The following is a 24,826-nucleotide window of genomic DNA, read 5'->3' as shown; positions in this document are numbered from 1 at the left end:
ACCATTAGAATATCCTGAATAGACCTTAAAATTTGGCTAGTCTTTCTGGACATGTTGTCCGCTGGTTCAAATCTTACTAAGATAGCTGACAAATCCTATAAAGCTGCATCTGGTGTTCCAGAAGGTTCAGATCTGGGACCTCTTCAGTTCTCTTCATATATGCTATTGTAAGATTATAGTGTTTCTAACTTCTGACCAGACATGGTTCAGAATCAGAGAACTGTTAACCTGATGGCCTTATTATCATAGTTACAAAGGAAGCTCCACACCTTGGTGCCACGCTACAGTTGGAGCCAAGAGCAATTGATTAAGGCAGGCAGCAGCCATCAAGTCTAGCATACAACCGGGAGTGGGCAATTGGCAACCATCACCACACAAAGACGCGGTCAGCATCAAAGGATCCCGCTTTGCATTGGGAACATAGGTTGATGCTGCAACAGTGTAAAACCTATTGTTTGTTGCCATTTGTTTCATGGTATAAAAGGCCGATCACGGTAACGGTTCTCTGAGTTAAAGCTTCGCAGGCAGAGATGCTGCCGGATTCCATCGCCGAATAAAGCTTTTTCTCCAAGCGCGCTTTTGGTCCGGTTCGTTTACTTTTAAAATTAGAACAAAATCCAACAATTGGCGAGCCAGCCAGGAGGAGCTGATACGAGAGAAACTCACCGACACATCTACGAAGTGGAACAATTCAGCAGAAGAATCGTGGAGATTTTTCCGGTTGAACTTTCCAGTCGAAGATCGGCAAGACAAGAGTCTGCGGGTCCGCAAACATCGCAAAGACCTTAACTCGGTAAGAAACGTACCACTCCTCTTGAAGAACCTAGCTATTTTATAAGTAAACAAACCAGTAAATATACGTATATGTAATTGACAGTGTTTTGGTTAACACTGTTGATAAGAGCTCTAAAAAAATAGGCCGAGGTACCGAAGTCTAGGCTAGGGAAAGCCTAAGTTTATAGTCAGCTCACGTCGTGCTATCTAGCCGGTAAATGTTTAGTTATATTTTCCGATTAGATCAGAGGTTGACGGAGTGTGAACTATAGTAACGTAGTCATCTCACATCGTGCCGGTTATCAGACTTCTAATCGGAGGTTGATGGAGTGACTAGTGTAAGCAACGGGGTTGCTAACTAAGTTTATAGTCAGCTCACATCGTGCTATCTAGCCGGTAAATATTTAGTTATATTTTCCGATTAGATCAGAGGTTGACGGAGTGTGCACTATTGTTGCGCGGTCATCTCACATCGTGCCGGTTATCAGGCATAATCGGAGGTTGATGGAGAGACTCGTGTAAGCAACTGCGGGTTGCTGGACACCTTCCTATGGTTAGGAAAGGTTTTTGATGTAAGCTTTGGAACAGAATTCAGTACTGTATAATTATTCTTCGCTGTGAGAGAGTTGGAGAATTCAGTTTTTAAGTGTGAGAGAATTAAAAACTGGTACTTTTCTTGATTGTGAGAGAGTTAAGAAGTAGTGCATTATACTGGTATTGTAAGTTGTTAATTGAGCTTCGGATAGTCGGCTCACGTCGTGCTATCTAGCCGGTAAATATTTAGTTATATTTTCCGATTAGATCAGAGGTTGACGGAGTTTGTACTATTGTAACGTGGTCATCTCACATCGTGCCGGTTATTAGACATAATCGGAGGTTGATGGAGAGACTCGTGTAAGCAACTGCGGTTGCTGGACACCTTCCTATGGTTAGGAAAGGCTGTTGGTAAATTCAACTCACGTCGTGCTATCTAGCCGGTAAATATTTAGTTATATTTTTCGATTAGATCAGAGGTTGACGGAGTTTGTACTATAGTAACGTGGTCATCTCACATCGTGCCGGTTACCAGACATAATCGGAGGTTGATGGAGAGACTCGTGTAAGCAACTGCGGGTTGCTGGGCACCTTCCTATGGTTAGGAAAGGTTTTTGGTATAGTCAGCTCACGTCGTGCTATCTAGCCGGTAAATGTTTAGTTATATTTTCCGATTAGATCAGAGGTTGACGGAGTTTGTACTATAGTAACGTGGTCATCTCACATCGTGCCGGTTATTAGACATAATCGGAGGTTGATGGAGAGACTCGTGTAAGCAACTGCGGGTTGCTGGGCGCCTTCCTATGATTAGGAAAGGTTTTTGGTGTAAGCTCTGGAACAGAATTCAGTACTATATAATTATTCTTCGCTGTGAGAGAGTTGGAGAATTCAGTTTTTAAGTGTGAGAGAATTAAAAACTGGTACTTTTCTTGATTGTGAGAGAGTTAAGAAGTAGCGCATTATACTGGTATTGTAAGTTGTTAATTGAGCTTCGGATAGTCAGCTCACGTCGTGCTATCTAGCCGGTAAATGTTTAGTTATATTTTCCGATTAGATCAGAGGTTGACGGAGTGTGTACTATACAAACGTAGTCATCTCACATCGTGCCGGTTTTCAGACGTGAAATCGGAGGTTGATGGAGAGACTATGAGTAAATATATAGTCAGCTCACGTCGTGCTATCTAGTCGTTAAAATATTTAGTTGTGACAGGCTACTGACACGCTTATATTTTTCGATTAGATGAGAGGTTGACGGAGTGTGTACTAGTAATATAGTCATCTCACATCGTGCCGGTTATCAGACTAATCGGAGGTTGATGGAGAGACTAGTATAAGCAACTGGGTTGCTGGACACCTTCCTATGGTTAGGAAAGGCTGTTGGTAAATTATTATATATTATTATTAAGTATAATTATTCTTCGCTGCACGGGTTGAATAATTAAATTTTTAAGTAAGAGAACTAAAATTGGTACTTTTCTTGATTGTGAGAAAGTTAAGAATTAGTGCATCATACTAGTATTATAAGTTGTTAAGCGAGCGTTGTTTTTCCGACTGTAAGTAATACGTAAATGTTCTAAGTAACGTTAGAAAAATTATAACAGTATAAATTTATATATATAAATTTATAACAGTAAAAGCATACTTAAGAATACTTTTCTTAAAAGCTATATGCTTAAAGAATTTGTATTTGTTTTTAAGTCGCTGGAATTGTAAGCACTTTAGCCTTCCAAATTTGGTTTGGAATGACATCTTGTTTCCTTAATACCGTAAAAACTGTAAGCGTAGCCTTCCGACCGAGGTTCGGAAAGAATTAGCATTTTAAACGGTAAAGTGATAAGCCTTCCGACTAAGATCCGGAAAGAGTCAATTTTTCTAACTGGCGAGCCAAAGTTTAATTTTCTGTTTTGTGCAGCTAAGCAAAAAACAAAAAAAAAAAAAAAAAAAAAACACGTGATTTCTTTTCTTTGACTAAAGTGTTAAGATAAACGTAGTATATTATTAAGAGGAAATCAAGAGTAGACAAAGAAAATAGTCTATATCACTGAATGATTTTGTATTTTTAAAGTATATTCATATCCACTTATCTCAAAGTATTCCTGGTTGTGGGCGTACTCTGTATTTTGAAATATAGCCTACATTTTTGACTAGGCTGCTCATTCGAAGATAAAAATTGTCTGTAGTCTTTTCCTCGTTAAGACAAAAGTATAATAATTCCAGTTTCCTCTAGCTAACTCTGTTCTGTTCATTTGCATTGAAGTAAAGATAGCTGTGGGTATTCACACTTAGAATAAACAGTCTAAACAGCTCCACTAACACCTGCTCTGTCTGCTTTGTATCTGAGGGAATCTGTTGTCATGGCTGCTGAGTTGCCGTCGGCTGCGCAGATCCGTGTTCATGGGGCTGGGCCATTGAAACCTACGACAGAACGTCACGGAACAGCTCCTCCAAGCACAACCATTGATCAGATGATGGACAGCCTAAATTCATACTTGGAAAAACGGCTTGGATTAAGGAAATGCAATGACGACATCCAACGGAAGTACAACATTAAACCCTCCGAGGACAGACTCTGGACCTTGCCGGACATCAAAAAGGCCTGGGGAAAGACACAGCGCATGTTCGCAAGCAGCAGACGAGACGGATGGTCTGTTATTTTGTGCAAACAAATTCGACAACATCTGGAAAAGTGTGAGATTGATAGACTGAAACGTGAAATCACTGCGGAAAATGCAAAAGTTAAAGCATTAGCCTCTCAATTACAGGAAGAGAAAAAGGAAAAAGAGAGACTATTAGCTGAAAATCAAAAATGGCTAGATCTAATCTCCAAACAGCTACAATCAAAAGACTGTGATAAAGCAGCAGCCTCTTCCAATACACATGAAGGAGGCGCTAAGCAAAGGAGACCAGAACTGCTCTACCCATTCAAAGAGCTGAGAGCCATTGAGGAACAACAACACCGTCATTTGCTGGAGGAATTGCCACATGACCATGGTAGCAGCTCAGACGGTGAGGAATTGTCCAATGACACACCTGCTGCTGCACCTGTGACAAAGGACAGCAGTGCACAGGTCAAATCTACCTCCACAACAAGCACAAAGGTTAGGCTTGCTCCTGTAGTAATCAAACACCGTAGAACTGAAGTGGAAGTTCAAAGTGAAGAGGAGTTTGAGGAGGATGGCCAGAGACAGACTCGTATTGTGACAAAGAAGGTCAAAAGATACCTCCCATGTAAGACTTACCAACCAGCCACACCAGAACAAATTGATAAATGGTCCAAGAAATTACCAGATGCATATAAACAGCCGCACAAGGCTTGGCAAGTTCTTGAACGCTTACGAAAAATTTACACTCTACACCCACTGGATGCTGCTATGATCCTCAATGTAAACTTAAGGGACAGCGATCAAAAGAAGCTGACTGAAAGTGTAGAGGCAAGGGCAGGGGAGTCTCAAGACAATGTTGATGCAGGATGGGAGGCTGTACGAACCTTTTTATATGAACTTAAACCTGCAGAAGTCAATTGGGCCAAAATCACTTCATGCATACAGAAAGCAGGAGAGAGTGTTGCAGAATATGAGGAACGCTTTAAGCAGATTTGGCTGGAACATGCTGGTCTGAACAACAGTGACGATATAGGCAAGGATACTGGCATGCCTTTAAAAACTTCATTTGTGAATGGACTAAAGCCAGAGTTATCCAAAGCCCTTAAAGTCCATTATGATGACTGGGATGGTGTTGGGACAGCTTTCAATCAGGTTGTGGAATGGTCAGCGAGGATTGAAAGAACACAGGACGCCAAACTCAGAGCCTTACAAACTAACGCTCTGAAATACAACAATCCTGGAACCAGAATTAAGACCCCTGCTGGGGGAACACCAGCCCCACGGGGTCCATTCCGGCACCTTCAGTTGGACTACATAACCCTGCCTAAGAGTGGGAGGTTTCAGGATGTACTTGTAGATAAATTCTCCAGATGGGTGGAAGCATTCCCAACTAAACATGGAACGGCAGCCCACACAGCCAAAACACTGGTGAAGGACATCATTCCTCGATGGGGCCTGCCAGAATGCACAGACTCAGACCAAGGAACACATTTCACAATGTGTCGCATGATAAATACAAGAAATTACATTGTCCTTACAGACCACAAGCTTCAGGTCGAACACAGAGAATGAATTGTCATCACAGAACATCTGTCCAAGCTCCACCAGGAAGGAATCCCTTTGAAACTGGACTAAAGCTTTTGAGTTATCACATCATCATCCGTCATCACAGGCCGGCCCATGCCCCAACCCGGAACAATGGATCTGCGCAAGGCCGACGTGCATTTAATTTCTGACAGCCTGATCCGGTACTGCGAAAAACTCTCGCACACAAACCTCAGAATGTAGCATTAGAACCCTAGTAGGAGGGTCCGTACCAGGTTCTTTTAGTAACTAATGCAGCAGTTACGGTGCAGGGAAAAGATAAGTGGTACCATGTCAGCCATTGTAAGTTAGGAAATCCGCCTAGAGATGAGGGATAGAATGGCGGTAGTATTTATCAGAGTCCAGACATGGCGGGACTAGAGTTGTCTAGGCTCTAGCTTGTCGTCTGAGGATGAAGAGGTCATCATACCACCACTGATAAATACTGTAGCGTCCCGCCGAAACTACATAGGGGCAGTTTAGGCATTTTTAGGAATAACGATCCATTTTTTTAAAAAAATGTTTATGTACTTTGGCAAGATGCGTTCCCGCCTTCTCTCTTGTGTGTCATTGCAGATGTTCCAGTGAAGAGCAGGGTTCCAAACAGCTGAGAGAGAAGGGTGCCCTGGCTGTCATCGGACACCTGCGCTGGACTGTACCTGACACCTGGCTGATATCTGCTGAAAAACCACGGGACACGGGACACATCTGCATCAACCAAGCCCACAATATCACAGACTGCTTCAGGAGACCTCATTCACCAGCACAATCCAGCAGCATGTGTGGAATGCGATCATCCACCATGCTAACGATGTCATTTCTAATAATCATTGTTTTGAGATGCAAAGGAGTCAATGCTGTGGACAACAATAACATTTACATGCAATTGGTACATATGACAGCTAAACATGCCAACAAAACCGGCTGTTATGTCTGTGGACTAATACCACATTCTGTTGCAGTTGGTGTTCCAATGATGTCTGTACCTATCACCCCCAAGGTTAACAGGAAAGAACCAAAATCAGGACCCACTAGTAATGAGCTCATCAGACCTAAACCTGCAAATGACCATCAACCTATTAACATTGTTCTATCTCTTGGACCATATCCGTGGTGCATCAAACACAATGGTTCTGTTCCTGTTGGAGAGACTCCGGACTGTAACAAGGTCATGAACTATCATGATCATCTTGAATTATATCACACTGCTGTGGGAGTCTATTGGGTTTGTGGAAACAATGCTTATCCTCAGTTACCTAACGCATGGTCCGGTATCTGTGCTTTGGGACATCTAGTTCCGGCCATGAGAATCGCATCTACTTTACCAGACCGAGTCAGATATGAAAGAGCGGCTGACATTTTTGGAACCCACCATCAGTCTGTTTGGAGAAGAGCGCTCAGTGCACTTATTCCTACCTATGGGGTTATGTCAGCTTTAGATCAAATTGGTGACCTCTCCAGGGAAGTAGAGCTTCTAGCCAATAACACTGCGTTAGGTCTAAGCAAAATTTCTGAGGAACTGACTGCTGTTAGAGTTATGGCTCTGCAGAACAGAGCAGCATTAGACTACATTCTCTCTGCTCAGGGTGGGGCCTGTAAAATTATTGGAATAGAATGTTGTTCGTACATTCCAGATAATCGAGATGACATGAAGAATGTGATCTCTAACATCTACAATGTATCACGGGTAACACATGAAATATCACCTACGAGATTCAGTTTTCTTGATTGGTTGTCCAATTATTTGGGAGACTTAGGGAAAACTGTTGTTGAATACATTCTTCTGGCTCTACTGGGATTAACTATACTAGCCTTGTTAATTAAAGGGGTGAAATTCATGTTTGTACAATTCATCTGTGATAACGCTAAGAAAGACACAGCACAAGTCGTTCACCGCAGCAGGACTCCAATAGCATACCTAATATAAACCAAGGTGCAATGTCATTTCTCTGTACATCTTTCAATGTATCCGTGTACCATCATAAAATGATATTTTATTTTATTTTATTTTATACTGTAAGCAGAGGTGCCTGTGCTCAGTATTAGACTGTGTACATGTTGCGGTTTCTTTCTTGTTCCTCCTTCCGCTCCTGTATTTTCTTACAACTATTTCTCTATTTTTGTGATCATATTTTTTTATGATCAAAGGGGGGAATGTAAGATTATAGTGTTTCTAACTTCTGACCAGACATGGTTCAGAATCAGAGAACTGTTAACCTGATGGCCTTATTATCATAGTTACAAAGGAAGCTCCACACCTTGGTGCCACGCTACAGTTGGAGCCAAGAGCAATTGATTAAGGCAGGCAGCAGCCATCAAGTCTAGCATACAACCGGGAGTGGGCAATTGGCAACCATCACCACACAAAGACGCGGTCAGCATCAAAGGATCCCGCTTTGCATTGGGAACATAGGTTGATGCTGCAACAGTGTAAAACCTATTGTTTGTTGCCATTTGTTTCATGGTATAAAAGGCTGATCACGGTAACGGTTCTCTGAGTTAAAGCTTCGCAGGCAGAGATGCTGCCGGATTCCATCGCCGAATAAAGCTTTTTCTCCAAGCGCGCTTTTGGTCCGGTTCGTTTACTTTTAAAATTAGAACAAAATCCAACACTATCATTTGGCAATGTAATATGTAGACATGGTGTGAAACTTCACTGTTATGAAGACAATACATGATTGTACCTATCAATGAAATAAGGTGGATAACAGCTAATTACAGCACATTGACCCAGACAAAAAATAATCATTGGTCCAAAAATCCTTCAAACATAAAATACCAGATCTGACCCTGAACTTCAATTCAAAGCCTGCTTACTTGGTTAAATAGGTATTTCATAATGTTCAGTAGTTTAGCTTTCCTACTGATGGAATTTAAACACACAATGTTATTGTGTCAATAGGTTGGCAAACATAGCTCAAAAGACATTCCTCTATTTTTATATCTTCCAATATGAAGAGACATAACTACAGTGATTGTCTTACAGTTTTGTATTCATGTCACATTGCCAATCATATTATGCTATAGAAGCTGATTGCACAATGCAGCTTTAGGTGACAGACAAAAACAATATTCTAGCCATGAGAACAAAACCAGTGACAGAATTAAGCTGAATTCTAATGTTCATAGTGTTCATTTACAATAGCTGAAATGAGATCATGCAGCAAAGCATCACAATATTTTCTTTACCTACAACAAACCAGAGAACCCCATCTTAGAGAGATCCAGCAGCAGCAAGCATTTGTTATCTAATTGAATGGGTACAACTTACATCCAAAAGAAGATTATTAAGGAAAATCAAGAATTCTCTACAACTCTTCACAAGTAGGCATCCTGAACAGCCAGTGCAAAGACACCTTTGTTACACACGTCCCTCAGTAAAGAGGTAGTCCTAGCCCCTGTTCACTGTGCACCATATGCATTTGTTCCATTAAAATACCAGATTGAGAGATTGTCTTTTGAGAGTTGTGTTACTGTTCCTAAATAGTGGCCCAAGGGGGTGGGGGTTTCTACACTTACATATCCTCACTTTCTTGTTGCTCTTCCTCACAGCTTTGACCCAACCTGCAAGGAACAAGAGAATTTGTTTGTTGTCATAACCTTTTATTAATTTATTACACATTTATTACACAGAAGTCAAACTTGTTTTTGTAAACCAGTGAAGGACAGTTATTATTATTGTGGGTTTCAATCCCAAGTAGTGTCAATGCTGAGTACTTATGCTTGAATAGCAGTAAGAGTTTGGGTTGAATGAGTAGTTGTGATTATGCAGCAGTAAGAGTTAAGGTTGAGCAGTCCCACCAGCTGGGTAGCACAATTTGCCATTGTGGCGTTGACACTATGTTGCTGACACACAGATCGCTTACTGGATACTGCCTGTGCATGTGTGTGATGCTGCTTCATGAGCATGGCTGACACTCAAATTTGCCTTCATGAAGCTGTAATTGTATGTGCGCACATATATTGTGCAGAGGTTTCTCTCAACATCAGCTGTGAATATGTGCAGTATGAGGCTGTCACCTGGGTCATGATCGTGCAAGCCAGTGATGTGGAAACTCTCTTGTCCCCTTCGCCGGAGTTGGAGCCACACTGGTGACACAGAAGTCAGCTTTGAGCCAAACACTTTAGCAATGTCATAACCATGGGGGTTCCACTGAAAGGCAGAGAGATTTCATTGGTTTTATTGACAAGACAAAGATTTTGTTGGTACCTGATTTCATACCGAAATGGAGATTAGAACTATATTGTGTTTGCAAAAACATTCTTCTGAAGGTGGAGACAGATTATTCCTTTAGGTGAGGGTATTAACTCTACTTAGGTTCAATACAAATAAGACAATATTATAGACATATGCATTTACTTAGTAAGAGGGGTGAAAAAGACATTTGTTGATGGAGCCTCTAGGCTACCAAAAATTACAATCTGGCAGCCCAAAGCAATTTTACAGTGTAATGCTAAACAAACGAAATTGCAAAAGGTAAACCATTCAGCAGGAGCAAATCTGACAGAGCCAACTTAAATGAAAGAACAGAGGAACAAGTGGGTAGAGTTTATTTATAACAGTGCAAAATAGTTCCTTGAATTTGGATCTTTTGGCAAACGATTGTTATCTGTGAGTTTACCTCTTACTGATGATAATATTTTGAGTGGCAAACCAATTTTTGTAAATATGTACATTCAAACATATGGAGAATATATCATCTGCACCTGTGAGTAACTTAACATGTACATTGTATGTGTTCTAGATATCATAACTTTGAGTGTCACTTTTTTTGTAAATTTGTTTTTACTGAAGAAATAGTAAAAGAAGAAAAAATTCTTGGAATTAGTATATGTGTACAACTTTTTGTAAACTTAAAAAACCTTTCTCAGGTTTTTTAATTTTTTTTTTTAACAAATACATGCTAAACTCTAGGCATGTACAGCATGTATATTTGCAACATATATTTTCACTGGAGATTTCTCTCATCCTACAAATATATATCTATTATTATCATATATAAGTATATGTAAATCATAATATATATGCAAATAAAATATGCTGTGTAAAATTATATGCAGCTTAATCACTAATGTTAGTGTTCCAGGGGTTTTTTTCCTTGTAGCACAGTGGCACCTTTTTTCCCTGCCCCTCCTCTCCAGCCTCTCCGCTGTACATTCATGTCATCCTTACCATCCACTAATCATTGTTCTCTATTTGTTTCCTGTCCCTGCTGTGGGGGGTCCTGCCTGGAGCTGCAGTCCAGACATCACACCCCAACCTCCAGTCCTGCTACTTCGCTGCCCCACCTTTCAAGCCAACTGCGTGCCAAGAACCAGACATTCTCTAGGATACATTTTATAATTACTGTTATTTACTACTGTCTATCAAAACTCAAATGTCTTACAGTACATTGTACAATTTCAAGTATTCTATGTAATTCTATCTGCTCAGTGCCAGCCAGAAGCAGATGGGCTCCCCCTCTGAGCTGGGTTCTGCTCAAGGTTTCTTCCTGTAAATTAGGGAGTTTTTCCTTGCCACTGTTGCCTTAGGCTTGCTCTCAAGGGGTCTTCTCCTTCTTCATTTTTATTTGTATAGCGCTTTTTACAACACAAGTTGTCACAAAGCAGCTTTACATTGTTCAAGGCCTGAGACCCCCTGAGAGCAAGCCTAAGGCAACAGTGACAAGGAAAAACTCCCTATCAGGAAGAAACCTTGAGCATCTGCTTCTGGCCGGCACTGGGCAGATTTGCAGTTAAAGACAAGTTATTCAATGTACTTTAAGACATTTAAGATTGAAAGACAATAGTAATTAACAGCAGAGTGATTATAAGAATGTCTCCTAGGATGTCTGGTTCTTGGAACGCAGTTGGCTTTGATGGGCAGGGTAGCGAGGTAGCGAGGTAGCAGGACTGGAAAATGGGATGAGATGCTTGGGCTACAGCTCCGGACAGCAGCCCGGAGCAGGGATAGGAAGCAAACAGAAAACAGTGGTTAGTGGATGATAAGAATGGCAGGGATGTAGAACAGAGAGGCAGGAGAGGAGGGGCAGTGAAAAAGGTGCCAGTGTGAAACAAGGAAAAAACCCCGGCAGGCTAACATTATGGCAGCATACCTAGGGGACGGGAGGCAAAGGACTGGCATAGTCATGAGGGCGACCCTAAGACAGTCAACACCAGATCACAGCACAGAGTCCATGAAAGCAATGACCACTTAGTCCACCAGAGACTCTATGATCCACGCCAGCACCAGGCCATTTCAGGTCTCAGGCCTTTGTGACAACTTGTGTTGTAAAAAGCGCTATACAAATAAAATTGAATTGAATTGAATTGAATAATGTGTCCTAAATGGGTTATGTCTTTGCCATAACAATGACAAGACTATCCTTCATACCATTCAAAGATTACAACCACAAGGCAACAGTTGATGATCTTCAATATACAGATGTGTCTTAAAACTGCCATTCATTTGACTACATAGATGTGGTCTTTATGGCAGTGTTACAGTGAAGAAGCAGCAAAAAATTACATTATTGTCATTTACCAGACACTCTTACCCAGAGCTACTTCTATAGGTTACATTTTTTTACACATTAACCATCACATTACATTATAGCGGACACTCTTATCCGGAGCGACTAACATCAGTTAGTTTTGTTTGTTTGTTTGTTTTTTTTTTAACAATGTCACCCATTTATACAGTGGATATAAAAAGTCTACACACCCTTATGAAATTGCAGGTTTTTTGATATTTAAAGACAGAAATAACAATGTAATTGTCAGACTTTTTCCATCTGTAATGTGATCCTCCAACAAGCAAAAAACAAAAAACAAATTGTTAATTTACACAATTTATGTAAATTATAAATAAATAAAAAAAAAACTACAACACACTGATTGCAAAAGTCTGCATACCCTTTCATAATGGGGGCTCAAGCTGTGTTCAAAGTTAACCAATCACATTCAAAATCATGCCTGGTCTGCCATCAGTGAAAGTGATTCTGATTAAACCCAGATTAAAGTGAGCTGTTACTGTAGGATTTGCTTGAATGTTTGGGTTTGCATTCTACTGGCAGAGTCATGGTCTACAAAGAGTTGCCAACGAAACTGCGAGAGCTAATTGTTGAAAAGTACCAATCAGGAGGGGGATGTAAAAGTATATCTAAGGCAATGGATGTACCATGGAGCACTGTCAAAACCATCATCAATAAATCGAGAAAATGTGGCACCACAGAGACACTGCAAAGATCAGGACAACCCTCCAAAGTTGATGAGAGGACGAGGAGAAAAATCAGGCTACAAAGAGGCCAACAGCAACACTGAAGGAGCTACAGGAATTTCTGGCAGGTACCGGTCACTCCTTGCATGTGACCACCATCTCTTCTATTCTGCACGTCTGGGCTATGGGGTAGGGTGGCAAGACGGAAACCCTGTCTTACAAAAAGGAACATCCAAGCCCCTATAAATTACACCAAAAGATTCATTCAGTCACCCCAAACCATGTGGGGAAAATGTGCTATGGTCTGACAAGTCAAAGGTTGAACTTTTCAGCCTAAATTGTAAAAGATATGTTTGGCACAAACCCAGTAAAGCTCATCATTATTGGATTCAAGATGGCAGCGCGCTAGGTCCCAGCGACCACTCAGGGTCCCAAACATGGTGCTTTTTTGTAAGCATTTATTGTTTTCTTCACAACTACCTCACTCTGGTAGACATGTGTATGACCGCCAAACTTTAACCAATATCGGCATTCAATGCCGAACTCAACCAGATGGGGCCACGTTGGACCAACTGCGCCGCTTTGGTGTGCTCCGGATACTGGACCGCAAGACCACGACATCGCTGGACAATGGTGACCGCCCGGGAAGGACGCCGAAAGCGGTGCGCGAGGAAGCGAAGCGCGGTAAGCGAGCTGGCATTCACGCCAGGCTAAAGGCTAACCCCAGCCGACCGTACGTACACACGTATCCCCGACTCCGCCATCCAGCTAGACGGGCTAACCACTTTTGGACAGGACCGCTGCTTTGTCCGGTAAGACTCGCGGCGGTGGCCTGTGTGTTTACATCAACAATGAATAGTGTACGAATGCGGCGATCGTCTCTGTACAGTGCTCAGCACTCGTGGAGGTCCTGGCAGTCAGATGTAGGCCCTTCTACCTCCCGAGAGAGTTCACAACAGCGATCGCTGTTGCTGTTTACATCCCCCCTAGTGCTAGCGCAAATGCTAATGCTAGCGGGGCTCTGGGCAAACACTACGGGATAATCAGCAAGCTACAGACGGCTCACCCCGACGGCTTCTTCATCGTTGCCAGGGACTTCAACAATGCAAACTTAAGGACAGTACTCCCGAAATTCCACCAGACTTTGCAACACACGGGGATAACATGCTGGACCTTGTATACACAAACATCCACAGTGCATACAAGGCCGCACCCCGCCCCCACCTCTGATAATCGGACCACATCTCCGTTTTACTGACTCCAACATACAGACCCATACAAAAACGGGTCAGACCAGCCCTGAAAGAGGTGCGAACCTGGCCTCAGGGAGCCACATCAGCACTCCAGGACTGTTTTGAAAACACAGACTGGGAAATCTTCAGAGAAGCTGCCACATATGGCAGCTCTGTGGACTTGGAGGAGTACACAGCCTCAGTGACTGGCTACATTAGCAAGTGCATTGAGGATGTTACTGCCTCCAGAACTGTCACCAACTATGCAAATCAAAAACCATGGTTCTCTGTAAGAGGTGCGCGCTTTGGTGAAAGAAGATCCACAGCAACTTCATGAACTCCAAGGACACACAGCACATGTAGCAGGGAATACAAACCATCACAGACAACAAACCAACACCTCAGGCTTGTAGCAGTGATGCCTCCCTGCCAGATGCGCTGAATGACTTCTACGCACGTTTTGAGGCACAGAACAAGGTACTCGTGAGGAAGATCCCCCCTTCCTCCAATGACCAGCTCCTCTGCCTGTCAACAGCTGATATAAGGAATACTCTACGCTAGGGCTGGGTATTAGCACAGATGCCCCGATTCGATTTGATTCTGATTCACAAGGTAACGATTCGATTCAATCCGATTCGATTCGATATCAATTTGATAGGAATGAGATATGAAATAGCTACTATAGCAGCTTTCCATATTTGGAGAGATGTTTAAAAAACTCTAAAGGGAACACAAATTTACAAATGCAGAGTCACTGGAAACAAATTATGAAAAGGCCAAAGGCTTGTACAGTGATGCGCTGCTTAACGTCCATTTGGACAACGTCCGTTCACATACGTCTGTAGTCCCATAAGGTTATAATAAAGTTTAAAAATCCTGATCGCAGAATGGGACGTAGCAGACGTAACCAGACGTAGTGAAGGCAACGCTTCCCGCACGCAGCACGTGTATCTCATGTCTCATGGAAATAAAGCAATTGCACTGCCAGGCAATGGTACAGTACATAGTATACCATATAATACATATGTCTTGATAGTCATAATAAATGCCTATGCTAATGTTTTATGTATGTACTGTAAACTAGCCTACTGTACTTTCTATTGTTGTTTTAATGTGAACTTTGCATACTTACAATTAAAAAGTTTACTGTATAACAGTGTATGCTTCGACCTGTAAGCAGCAGCATCCAATCTCGTGCCTATTCCATATAGGTTTGCTGAGTATATAGTATGGTGTTCACACAATATCCAAATCACATAATGTCCTATTTCACAGAACGTATTGTGGACATTAAGCGACGCATGGCTATATACCAAAATCTTTTTATTTGAGGAACACATGGGTATAGTTCCTTAAAAATAAAACCAACGTGTATCACTGCCTATATTAATGACATGAAGCAGCAATACGTTTGCATTAGTTAGCTCAGGGAAAGCTGGTTTGTAAGGTAGCTACAATGACTAACAAAACGTAGCTGACCGCCAGTAGCAACTTTGCAATTGTGAACGTTTTCTTGCTAGCCTAATATGAACAACTAGCTAGCTAGCTACCTAGAACATGAACAACTACGTTTCTCTTGAGTTGCGATAAATTACATTGCATTCATGAGCAAGTGTTGCTGTTCAGTTTAGCTAGCTAGCTAGTGGTTGTGCACTGTATTAACGTTAAAGCTAAAAAACTGTGACTGCAGTGCAAATATATATGAATATGTAGCCTATACCAGGCATCTCCACGATTTCGGACACCCTTCTCCAAGCATCATTTTTTTATTTATATCTCTGTACCTATCAAGAGACAAATTGTAGAGTATGGGGAAACCCAACACTACCATGATAAGCGTCTCCTCCATGTTTGACTGGAACCAAAATGTTAGATCATTCGTTTCAGCAACGTGTCACGCTGCCTTCGCCATGTCGTATCGCTCAGTATTCGCATAAAACAGACCTCGAGTCTAGTCTATTTTAGCCCCACTTAGTTGCAAAGCCAAAGGCCACTTGTGTCTTGTCGCTGTAAATCACCAACTCTCATTGAAAATGAATGGCAGCCGGTCACTTAGTCTCTCTCCTGTGTTAAATGAGAGAGCGACATCTAATGAGGGGGGACTTGTAATTGCCTTTAGGCTATGTCAGAGCCCGTCTATTTAATTATCTGGCTATGGTTTAACCATTTCAGAAATGAACCCAGAAAACTGGAAAAAAATGCATATTAGCCTAAAAGATCGATCCATAAATTTTACAGATCGATATCGAATCGGACGAATTTTAAAAAATGAGAGATGATTATTGACTTCAGGAAGAGCCCTGTTGTTTACACCCCCTTGGACAGCGACGGCTCTGCCATGGAGACAGTTAACAGTGTCAAGTTCCTGGGAGTGCACATAGCGAGGGACCTCACCTGGACACTCAACACCACCACCATAACCAAAAAGGCCCAGCAACGTCTCCACTTCCTGAAGGTTTCCTGAAGAAGGCCAGCCTCCCCCCTCCCATCCTCACCATCTTCTACTGGGGGACCGTAGAGAGCATCCTCTGCAGCTGCATCACCGTCTGGTTTGGGAACTCGCCGACTGTCCCTACAGCAGATAGTGAGGACAGCTGAGAGGATTATCGGAGTCCCTCTTCCAACCACGGAAGAGCTCTTCCAGAACCACTGCACCCGGCAGGTGACCTGCATCGCCACTGACCCCTCCCACCCCTCCCATGGACTGTTGAAGAATAGTGGTGATTATTTAGTGATCATTATATCAATAGACTGACTAGTTTAGTAGAGTCAGTATACACCGAGACAATGATGATTGTATTCTGTGTAGTTTTTAGGTTGATCACAAAGTTACGACCTGTGACCTACATTCCAAGAGATGCTGCTATGTTGAACTAATCATGCACACAGGCATACTGAAAATGTGTACGTGGCACAAGGCCATCCCAACGGAGAGGCCTATGATTTCAAGCACTCATATGGCTGTAGTTTAGTATTAGGTCAGTCACTCCATATTAAACCATGTGGGAATGCATATATCACTCTGCCTCCCATGTCAGTGTTTGTGACAAAGAGGAGTGTGGTCAGTGTGTGCTCCCCTTACCAACCAAGGATACCCTTTGAAGCAATGTTTTTCCAATTAGGCGCCAGACTCTAGACGATGCAAGGTCAGTGATAATCAAATATCTATACAGCTTAGGTCATCAGTTTCCCACTCTTTAGGATGCTATAAGATGTTCTTTGTGAAGCAGAGTTCCAGCACCAGCAGCACCCGCACCAGCAGCAGAGACGGACTGGACCGTGAGAGGTTGATGAGTGTATAAGGCGTAAGACTCTAAGTGTGAAACTTAGTGCATGTAACATCTGAAACTCTGCAAAGCCTTTCTGTACTGAAGACCATCAATAAACATCTTTAGCCTCTTCCACAACAACGATCCAGACTGAAGTTCTTTCTGTAACAGTTAGCTTGCAAGTGCATCAATGTCACCGAAATCCAACACTGTTCACTCCCCTGCCATCTGGCAAAAGGTACCGGAGCATCCGTACTGTCACTGCCAGACACCGCAACAGCTTTTTCCCTTTTCCCCTCCTCCCCTCCTGCGCCTGCACAGGAACAGAACCACCCCCCCGGAGCACAGCATGCCACTGCCCACTCCCCTGGACTGAGCACATAGCCACTTTAAAGGCACTTAAAGTGTATTCTGTTTACATATTTACCTGCACTCTCTGCCTGCCACCTTAAAATCTGATGTCATGTTACTTTTGTATATTTATTTATTGTCTTTATCTTGTCTATTTATTGTCTTGTTATTGTCTTGTGTATTTATTCAGTTGTATTGGATGTAGCACCATGGGTCCCAGGGAAACGTTATTTCAACCCTACTGTATACTGCATATGGATGGGCTGACAATAAAATCTCTCCGACTCTGACTCATCCAAGGAACACCATACCGACTTTGGTTCTCTTCTGCTTCTCTTCAGCTGGATCAGGGGCTCTTGTCAAGATAGATGGGATAATGAATAGCTCCAAATATCAAGATATTTTGGCACAAAACCTGCTAGCCTCTGTCAGAAAGCTGAAGTGGAATTACACATTCCAACATGACAATGACCCAAAGCACACATCCAAGTTGACTAAGGCATGTCTTCAGAAAAGGAAAATCAAAGTCTTGGAATGGCCCAGTCAGAGCCCAGACCTCAATCCCATTGAAAACCTAACAAAAAATCTAACAAAAAACTAGCACCCTGGTATAATGATCAGACCCATGCTATCAAACAAACTGCACAGAAACTTGAAAGGAAATGTCCAAACTCAGATAATGTAGAGATGTCCAATAGGCCAGCCTAGACTCTTTCACACCCATTGAATCTAGCGGCTTCTCCTCCCTAATTAATTCGTCTAAAAATGCTAGCTGCCTGCTAGACCCCATTCCAACTAGATTTTTAAAACAGCTGCTACCTGAAATTGGCACTCCGTTATTAACTCTTATAAATGCCTCCTTTATGTTCGGACATGTACCTCAGTCCTTCAAGCTAGCAGTCATCAAGCCCATTTTGAAGAAGCCCACTCTAGACCCTGTCCCCTGTCGAACTACAAGCCCATCTCAAATCTCCCATTCCATTCGAAAATCTTAGAAAAAGTTGTAACAAAGCAACTTTGCTCCTTCTTACAGCCCAATAATATTCTGGAAGTCTTTCAGTCTGGATTTAGACCACATCACAGCACAGAAACCGCTCTTCTAAAAGTAATCAATGACCTACTTCTCTTCTCTGACAATGGCTGTATCTACCTACTTGTGCTCCTAGACCTAAGTGCAGCTTTCGATACCATTGATCATCTTATTCTATCAGACTGACTTGAGAACCTTATTGGCATAAGTGGAAAGGCTCTATCCTGGTTCAGGCCTTATCTTTCAGAGCGACATCACTGTCTCCAATGTCCTCCAAACTCTCCAGAGTAAGACATGGAATACCACAAGGATCCGTGCTTGGACCTTTGCTCTTTTCATTATACATGGTCCCTCTTGGAAATATCATTCGTAAACATGGCATTAATTTCCACTGCTATGCAGGTGATACCCAGTTATACATATCAGCCAAACCTGATGTCTCCCTGGAAATATCAATCATGGAAGCCTGCCTCAAAGACATAAAGACATGGATGGCCCATAATTTCCTCCTCCTAAATTCGGACAAAACAGAAATATTGGTTACCGGCCCAAAGTCTATCAGGAGCAAGCTCACCAATATTACATTAAATCTTGATGGTGTCTCACTGGCCTCAAGTGCAACCATCAAAGACCTTGGTGTCACGATTGATCCTGAGCTCTCTTTTGACACACATATAAAAAACACCTCCAGTAGTGCTTTCTTTCATTTGAGGAATATTGCCAAAATCAGGAAAATTCTATCAATACACGACGCTGAAAAGCTAATCCATGCTTTTGTTACATCCAGATTGGACTACTGTAATGCCCTCTTGTCAGGATGTGCATATGCCTCCCTAAAGCCCCTTCAGCTGGTTCAAAATGCAGCTGCTCGTATTCTAACCAGAACAAAGCGCTTTGAGCACATCACCCCAGTATTAGCCTCTCTCCATTGGCTACCTATCAAATACCACATTGATTTCAAAATACTTCTCCTTACATTTAAAGCTTTAAATGGGCTTGCCCCTCCCTATCTTAAGGACCTTCTCCGCCCATATACTCCAAAACAAACTCTACGTTCCCAAAGCGCGGGACTTCTCATTGTTCCAAGAGTGGGTAAAAGTACTATAGGCGGTAGAGCCTTTTCGTATTGAGCCCCTCTTTTGTGGAACAATCTACCCACCGAAGTTCAGGGAGCAGACTCTCCGCCTTTAAGTCTAGGCTAAAAACGTATCTTTATTTCAAATCAAATTTAGTTGAGGGACACGGTACGGTGCTGACATTGATCGTAGAGTCTCTGTTGGACTAAGTGGTCATTGCTGTCACTACATCATGGCCTGGGTACTCTGTGTTCAGCTGATCCGGCTGTGGTCTGGCGTTGACTGCCTTAGGGTCAACCTCATGATTGTGCTGGCCCCTTGCCTCTCGTCCCCTAGGTATGCTGCCATAGTCCTTATCTGCCGGGACTTTTCCTTATTACGCACATGCATCCATCTTCCCCCCTCTGTTCCCCCCCTTTGCCTTTATGCCTTTTGTTCCATCTCCACACTTAACATCCACTAATCACTGTTCTCTGTTTCCTATCCCTGCTCAAGCATCACATCCTGATTTCTAGTCCTGCTACCTTGCTGGCCTGCCCATCAAGCCAACTGCGTGCCAAGAACTGAACATTCTAGGATAGATTTTATAATTACTCTGTCGTCAATTACTGCTGCCTATCAAACTCAAATGTCTTAAAGTACATTGTTCAACTTTAAGTCTCTCTCTAATTCTATCTGCCCAGTGCCGGCCAGAAGCAGATGGGCTCCCCCTCTGAGCTGGGTTCTGCTCAAGGTTTCTTCCTGTTAATTGGGGAGTTTTTCCTTGCCACTGTTGCCTTAGACTTGCTCTCAGGGGGTCTCAGGCCTGGGAACAATGTAAAGCTGTTTTGTGACAACTTGTGTTGTAAAAAGTGCTATGCAAATAAAATTAAATTGAATTGAATTGAAAACAGAGAGCTGTACACAGGAGATCCCCTCACAATTTGAAGGAACCTGAACTTTTTTTGCAAAGAAGAGTGGGATAAGATTCCAAAGCATAGATGTGCAAAGTTAATAGAGACTTATTCACAAAGACTTGCTGCTGTAATACACGCAAAAGGTGCTTCCACAAAGTATTAGTTGGGCGGGGTGTGCAGACTTATGCAATCAGGGTGTTGTAGTTTTTTTTTTTTTTTTCCTAATAATTAACTCTTCTTTCTATCTCTAGACTTTTGTTTGTTGGAAGGTCACATTAAAGACGGAAAGAGTCTGACATTTATGTTGTTGTTATTTCTGTCTTTACATTCCAAAAATCTTCAGTTTCATAAGGGTATGTAGACTTTTTATATCCACTGTACAGCTGGATATTTACTGAGGCAATTCTGAGTTAAATACTTTGCCCAAGGATAAAGCAGCAGTGCCATGCAATGAATCAAACCAGCAACTTTTCGGTTACCTCTATCCTACTATTTTTTTATAATAAAAATATTAATATTAATATTAAGAGTTACCACAAGTAAAGTTTTTTTAAGAGCCATATTCAATATACATTTTACATTTTACATTTAATCATTTAGCAGACGCTTTTATCCAAAGCGACTTACATAGGTTACAGTTCTTTACAATGTTATCCATATATACAATCCACAGTCCAGTTCGTGGACCTCATAGCTGTCCATTTTAAACAATACATTACTATTTTACAACTTTCAAGTCCACAGTTTAAAGACCTCTTAATCAGGAAAGTGCTTTCCAACCTTTGATGCAAGCCAAACAATATAGTGTCATAGCCAACATAATTTATTGCATTAAAAAATACTTGTACGCTTATACAGAGTGTACACCACAACTCTTTTTTATTTTATCTTAAGCTCATGTTCACTGACCAGGTAATGACAAATTTAATTCAAAACGAGCATTTCTATTTCAACTTCTTAAAGAGACAGCTTGTCATTAAATTGTAATTTAAAGAAAACTGCAGACATATGAAAAAGATGAAAAAGAAAAAAGGTTGTTATTGTGAATCAATTTTCCATGAGATTCTCACATTACAGCAGACATTTATCTTCCTCAAAGAACAATGCTCTTTGTTGCTGTAAGCATTCCATTTACAAGACAGTGACATGCCTTCATTTCATCCAATCCACAAATATTATATTATTCTGCTGTTATCAACTCTTGATTCACACTCATTGCTAATTCACATTAATCTGGGTGGTAACTTACGTGGTAGTTAGTTTAGTAAACCAACAATTGTCCTGGCAAGCTGGCAATTTAAATTTCTACAGTTTTTAAAAAAGCACTTGGAAATAAATTCTTCAGAGGCAAAACATTATGGAGCAAGCTAGATAAATTTTAACTGGGTCAGTAACATTAGCAACATTGTATATTATTAGCTAGGAAACCAGCAAGACAACTTTACAACTATAGCCGACAGCCAAATCACAGCAGTGTTTAATATTACCACTAGCAAGTTAATTAGCTATCCTGGCAGAAATTATCTGAATCACCCACCAAGTACACTTCTCAAGAAACCTTGTGAGCTGCTGTTTACTGTCCTTATCATGTTGCTCCTCGTGACGTTGCTGCTCATTAGGTTTACGGTTCAGGGAGGGGTTGATGCCCTGTATATTTCTGCACATTTTTAAATCGTCTGTACAGCCAGCTATCAAAATAGGCAATGTAACAGTCATGGAGTTAGCCAACAAATCAAGCTGAATCTTCCCACAGTAGAGGACTTCATACTGCTCCATCATATGTAGCATGTAGTTGGACAAGCGACTGACAGGAGATGATCAACATGAGATTTCAGAGATGGAAAATGACAAAGGGGTCCTGCCACTGACAGCCTACAGTAAAAAAAAAAAAAAAAAAAGAATATGACAAGGACTAAAAGGGGCATATATTTAGGCATCTTACATTTCACAGGGGTTCTTTGGCTATGATAATTTCATTTATTTCTTTACAAAAGCGGTACCAGCAAAAGTGACGAGTGACCCTGCAACTTCAACCTGCCAAAGAGAAAATCTACCATCATTGGCAGACTGCTGAGTGTCAATTTCAGACCCTGCAATGACCAGAATTTATGAACATTTAGCATATTCTCTTCAAAAAAATATCAGATTTTAATGTTCAATGTGGTGTCACACCATAACATACTAAATTCATCAGCATGTCTTACTATTAAGTATGGACTTCAGACTTTTTAGTTCCTGTAAAACATGTTTCCATATGCTAGAAAACAACAACACTTAAATGATTTTTTATGTTTTTTATGAGTTTTTAAATTGATTTGCTCTCAAAAATACACTAACAAAATGTAACAAAAATTTCACCTACATCGCTCCCCAGTGGTGGAACAAACTCCCTGTCCTGCTACAGACAGCTCCTCCACCCCATTCCTTCAGACGGGTAGCATTAACATTAGCTGGCTCACATTAGGGATGATTGACCTAGCTAGCCACCTCATCTAGGATATTTTATTTTAGGCTATATCTTCCATGGATAATGTTAGTGGGAATCACTAAGCAAGACAACACTGTAACAGTAAATTCTACATTACTATCTACATAGCCTAATGCAGTATCATTTCATACCTCAAATTTGTTGACAGCTTCGGAAGCCCGTTTCTCATGCACGTAACGTTAGTTACTTCAACGGACTTTGAAGTTGACCTATGTGTGTATGTGTGTGTGTGTTTTCAGAAACAGAACTGCAGATTTTAGTTTTGTTTAATCCCATGAAAAGTGGGGGGGATAGAATCCTGTTTCAGCGAAAGTGGGGGTGTTACAACACCCGCATCCCCCGCGGTTGCAACGCCCACGGGCAGGCAGACAGACAAGTGAGCAGAGGCAGACTCACCGGTGTGATAAATCCCAGCACTGACCCTTGGAAGTTGCGTAGACCTGCAGTCTGTGGGCAATATCTCCTCTCTTCCCGCACAATGTCTCTCCATGTGGGGTCTGACACCACCAGCCCTCTCTCCTGCACTGACCGCTCCGCTACTGATGCCTACCGCACACATACACAGAGTAAACCCAGCAATACATCTGAGCAAGTGCAAACACAATACTAACTCCATATGGGACACAGCAGCTTTACCTATGGTTAGAACATTTCACCTCAGTTTGTTCTGTAAAAACCCAGTTGTACAGCTGCGCTGCATAATGTGTCCAGATGTAACTTGCCCTGGAGTAAATTTGCATTAATAATAATTATAATGTACATGTAATGATTTAAAGTGCACATTTTTGAAATGCTAATAACATCATGCACTCAACACTGGAGATAATTAAACAGTACCGTAGTGTTTCACACCATCCACACAGGCTACAAATGATCTGAATAAGTACTGTAGCGAAACACGGAACGCACGCATACTCACACTCACATCGATATCTTGAGTTTTGGTGGATTTCTTAGCGTCTGTTTTGGATAGAGTGCAGGAGACTGAGAAGAACGATAGACCGACGCAAAGAAGTATCAACGGCGTCATCTCAACGCTGTCCTAAAGATATGAGAGTTTATTCATTTGAAGTTTGATGAAGAGCTCAAGTTTTAGTTAGCTAGTCAACTACCAAAATAATTAGTGTGTTATCAATCTGAAACAGGATTTAGGTATTCCTTTTCCTCTGCAGATTTCATGACTTAGTAGCAAAGTAGCTCGATACTGTACCCGCAGTAGCACATAGGTGAACTGACAAGGGGCAAACCAGCAAACTAGACGACTTCCTAGCTTGGTGACGTCAGCGATAACATCCACTTGATTTGACAGCCGGTAATATTATTTCACATTTTCCATCCGGCTAGTTTTGTATTGTTCACTCACCTGAAAATACTTGTTTGATATACTCTGATCCTAATACACGACGTATTCACTGTTTATATAAGTGCGCTGTGTTTCCTAAGGGATAATATCTACCTGAAATTACCGATCGTTTTGATCAGCTACTTCTTTACTGACCATCCGGTTAACAACGGAACTTGCTCAGACTACACGCAACCGCTAGTGATTGGAGGAACAACTAAACAGGAAGTACTTATCGTTGGTTTAATTCCCGACAAATGTGCTGCTTAAAAGGGATTTGCCCTGTCAAGGATAAAAGAGAACTGTGTTAGCAAATTGATGCCCTTTTTGTGCTATTAGTACAGACTAGAAAGTACAAATGTAGTAGTATTGCCTGAACTATGATCAGGAAAATACGATGAAGCAACCATCTCGTCTTTACGCAGACACCGGAAAACCACACGTATTTA

At 41.7% G+C, this 24,826-nt stretch overlaps 1 protein-coding gene across 6 annotated transcripts in view; it reads right to left on the bottom strand.

The window, feature by feature from the left end:
- The window catches only part of chid1 (chitinase domain containing 1), a 67,080-nt gene extending 42,464 nt beyond the window's left edge, over positions 1 to 24,616 (bottom strand). Inside the window, exons 1-5 of one of the 6 annotated variants that reach the window (XM_036518706.1) lie at positions 24,399 to 24,616; positions 23,955 to 24,072; positions 23,432 to 23,581; positions 9,516 to 9,648; positions 9,015 to 9,059 (exon numbers count right to left, since the gene is read on the bottom strand). In XM_036518706.1, coding sequence (XP_036374599.1) covers positions 9,015 to 9,059; positions 9,516 to 9,648; positions 23,432 to 23,581; positions 23,955 to 24,065 — 439 coding nt within the window. In that variant the 5' untranslated portion in view covers positions 24,066 to 24,072; positions 24,399 to 24,616. Of the gene's footprint in view, positions 1 to 6,026; positions 6,843 to 9,014; positions 9,060 to 9,515; positions 9,649 to 23,431; positions 23,582 to 23,954; positions 24,078 to 24,245; positions 24,285 to 24,398 lie in introns of those variants that run through there. The other 5 variants (XM_036518708.1, XM_036518705.1, XM_036518703.1 and 2 more) reach the window with 5 other exon arrangements.
- Between the last annotated feature and the right edge of the window lie 210 nt (positions 24,617 to 24,826).

The sequence above is a fragment of the Megalops cyprinoides genome, chromosome 24 (genome assembly GCF_013368585.1).
Source record: "Megalops cyprinoides isolate fMegCyp1 chromosome 24, fMegCyp1.pri, whole genome shotgun sequence".
NCBI lineage: Eukaryota > Metazoa > Chordata > Actinopteri > Elopiformes > Megalopidae > Megalops > Megalops cyprinoides.
The sequence above is the reverse complement of the archived record's forward strand: the minus strand, read 5'-3'. Positions and strand labels throughout refer to the sequence as shown.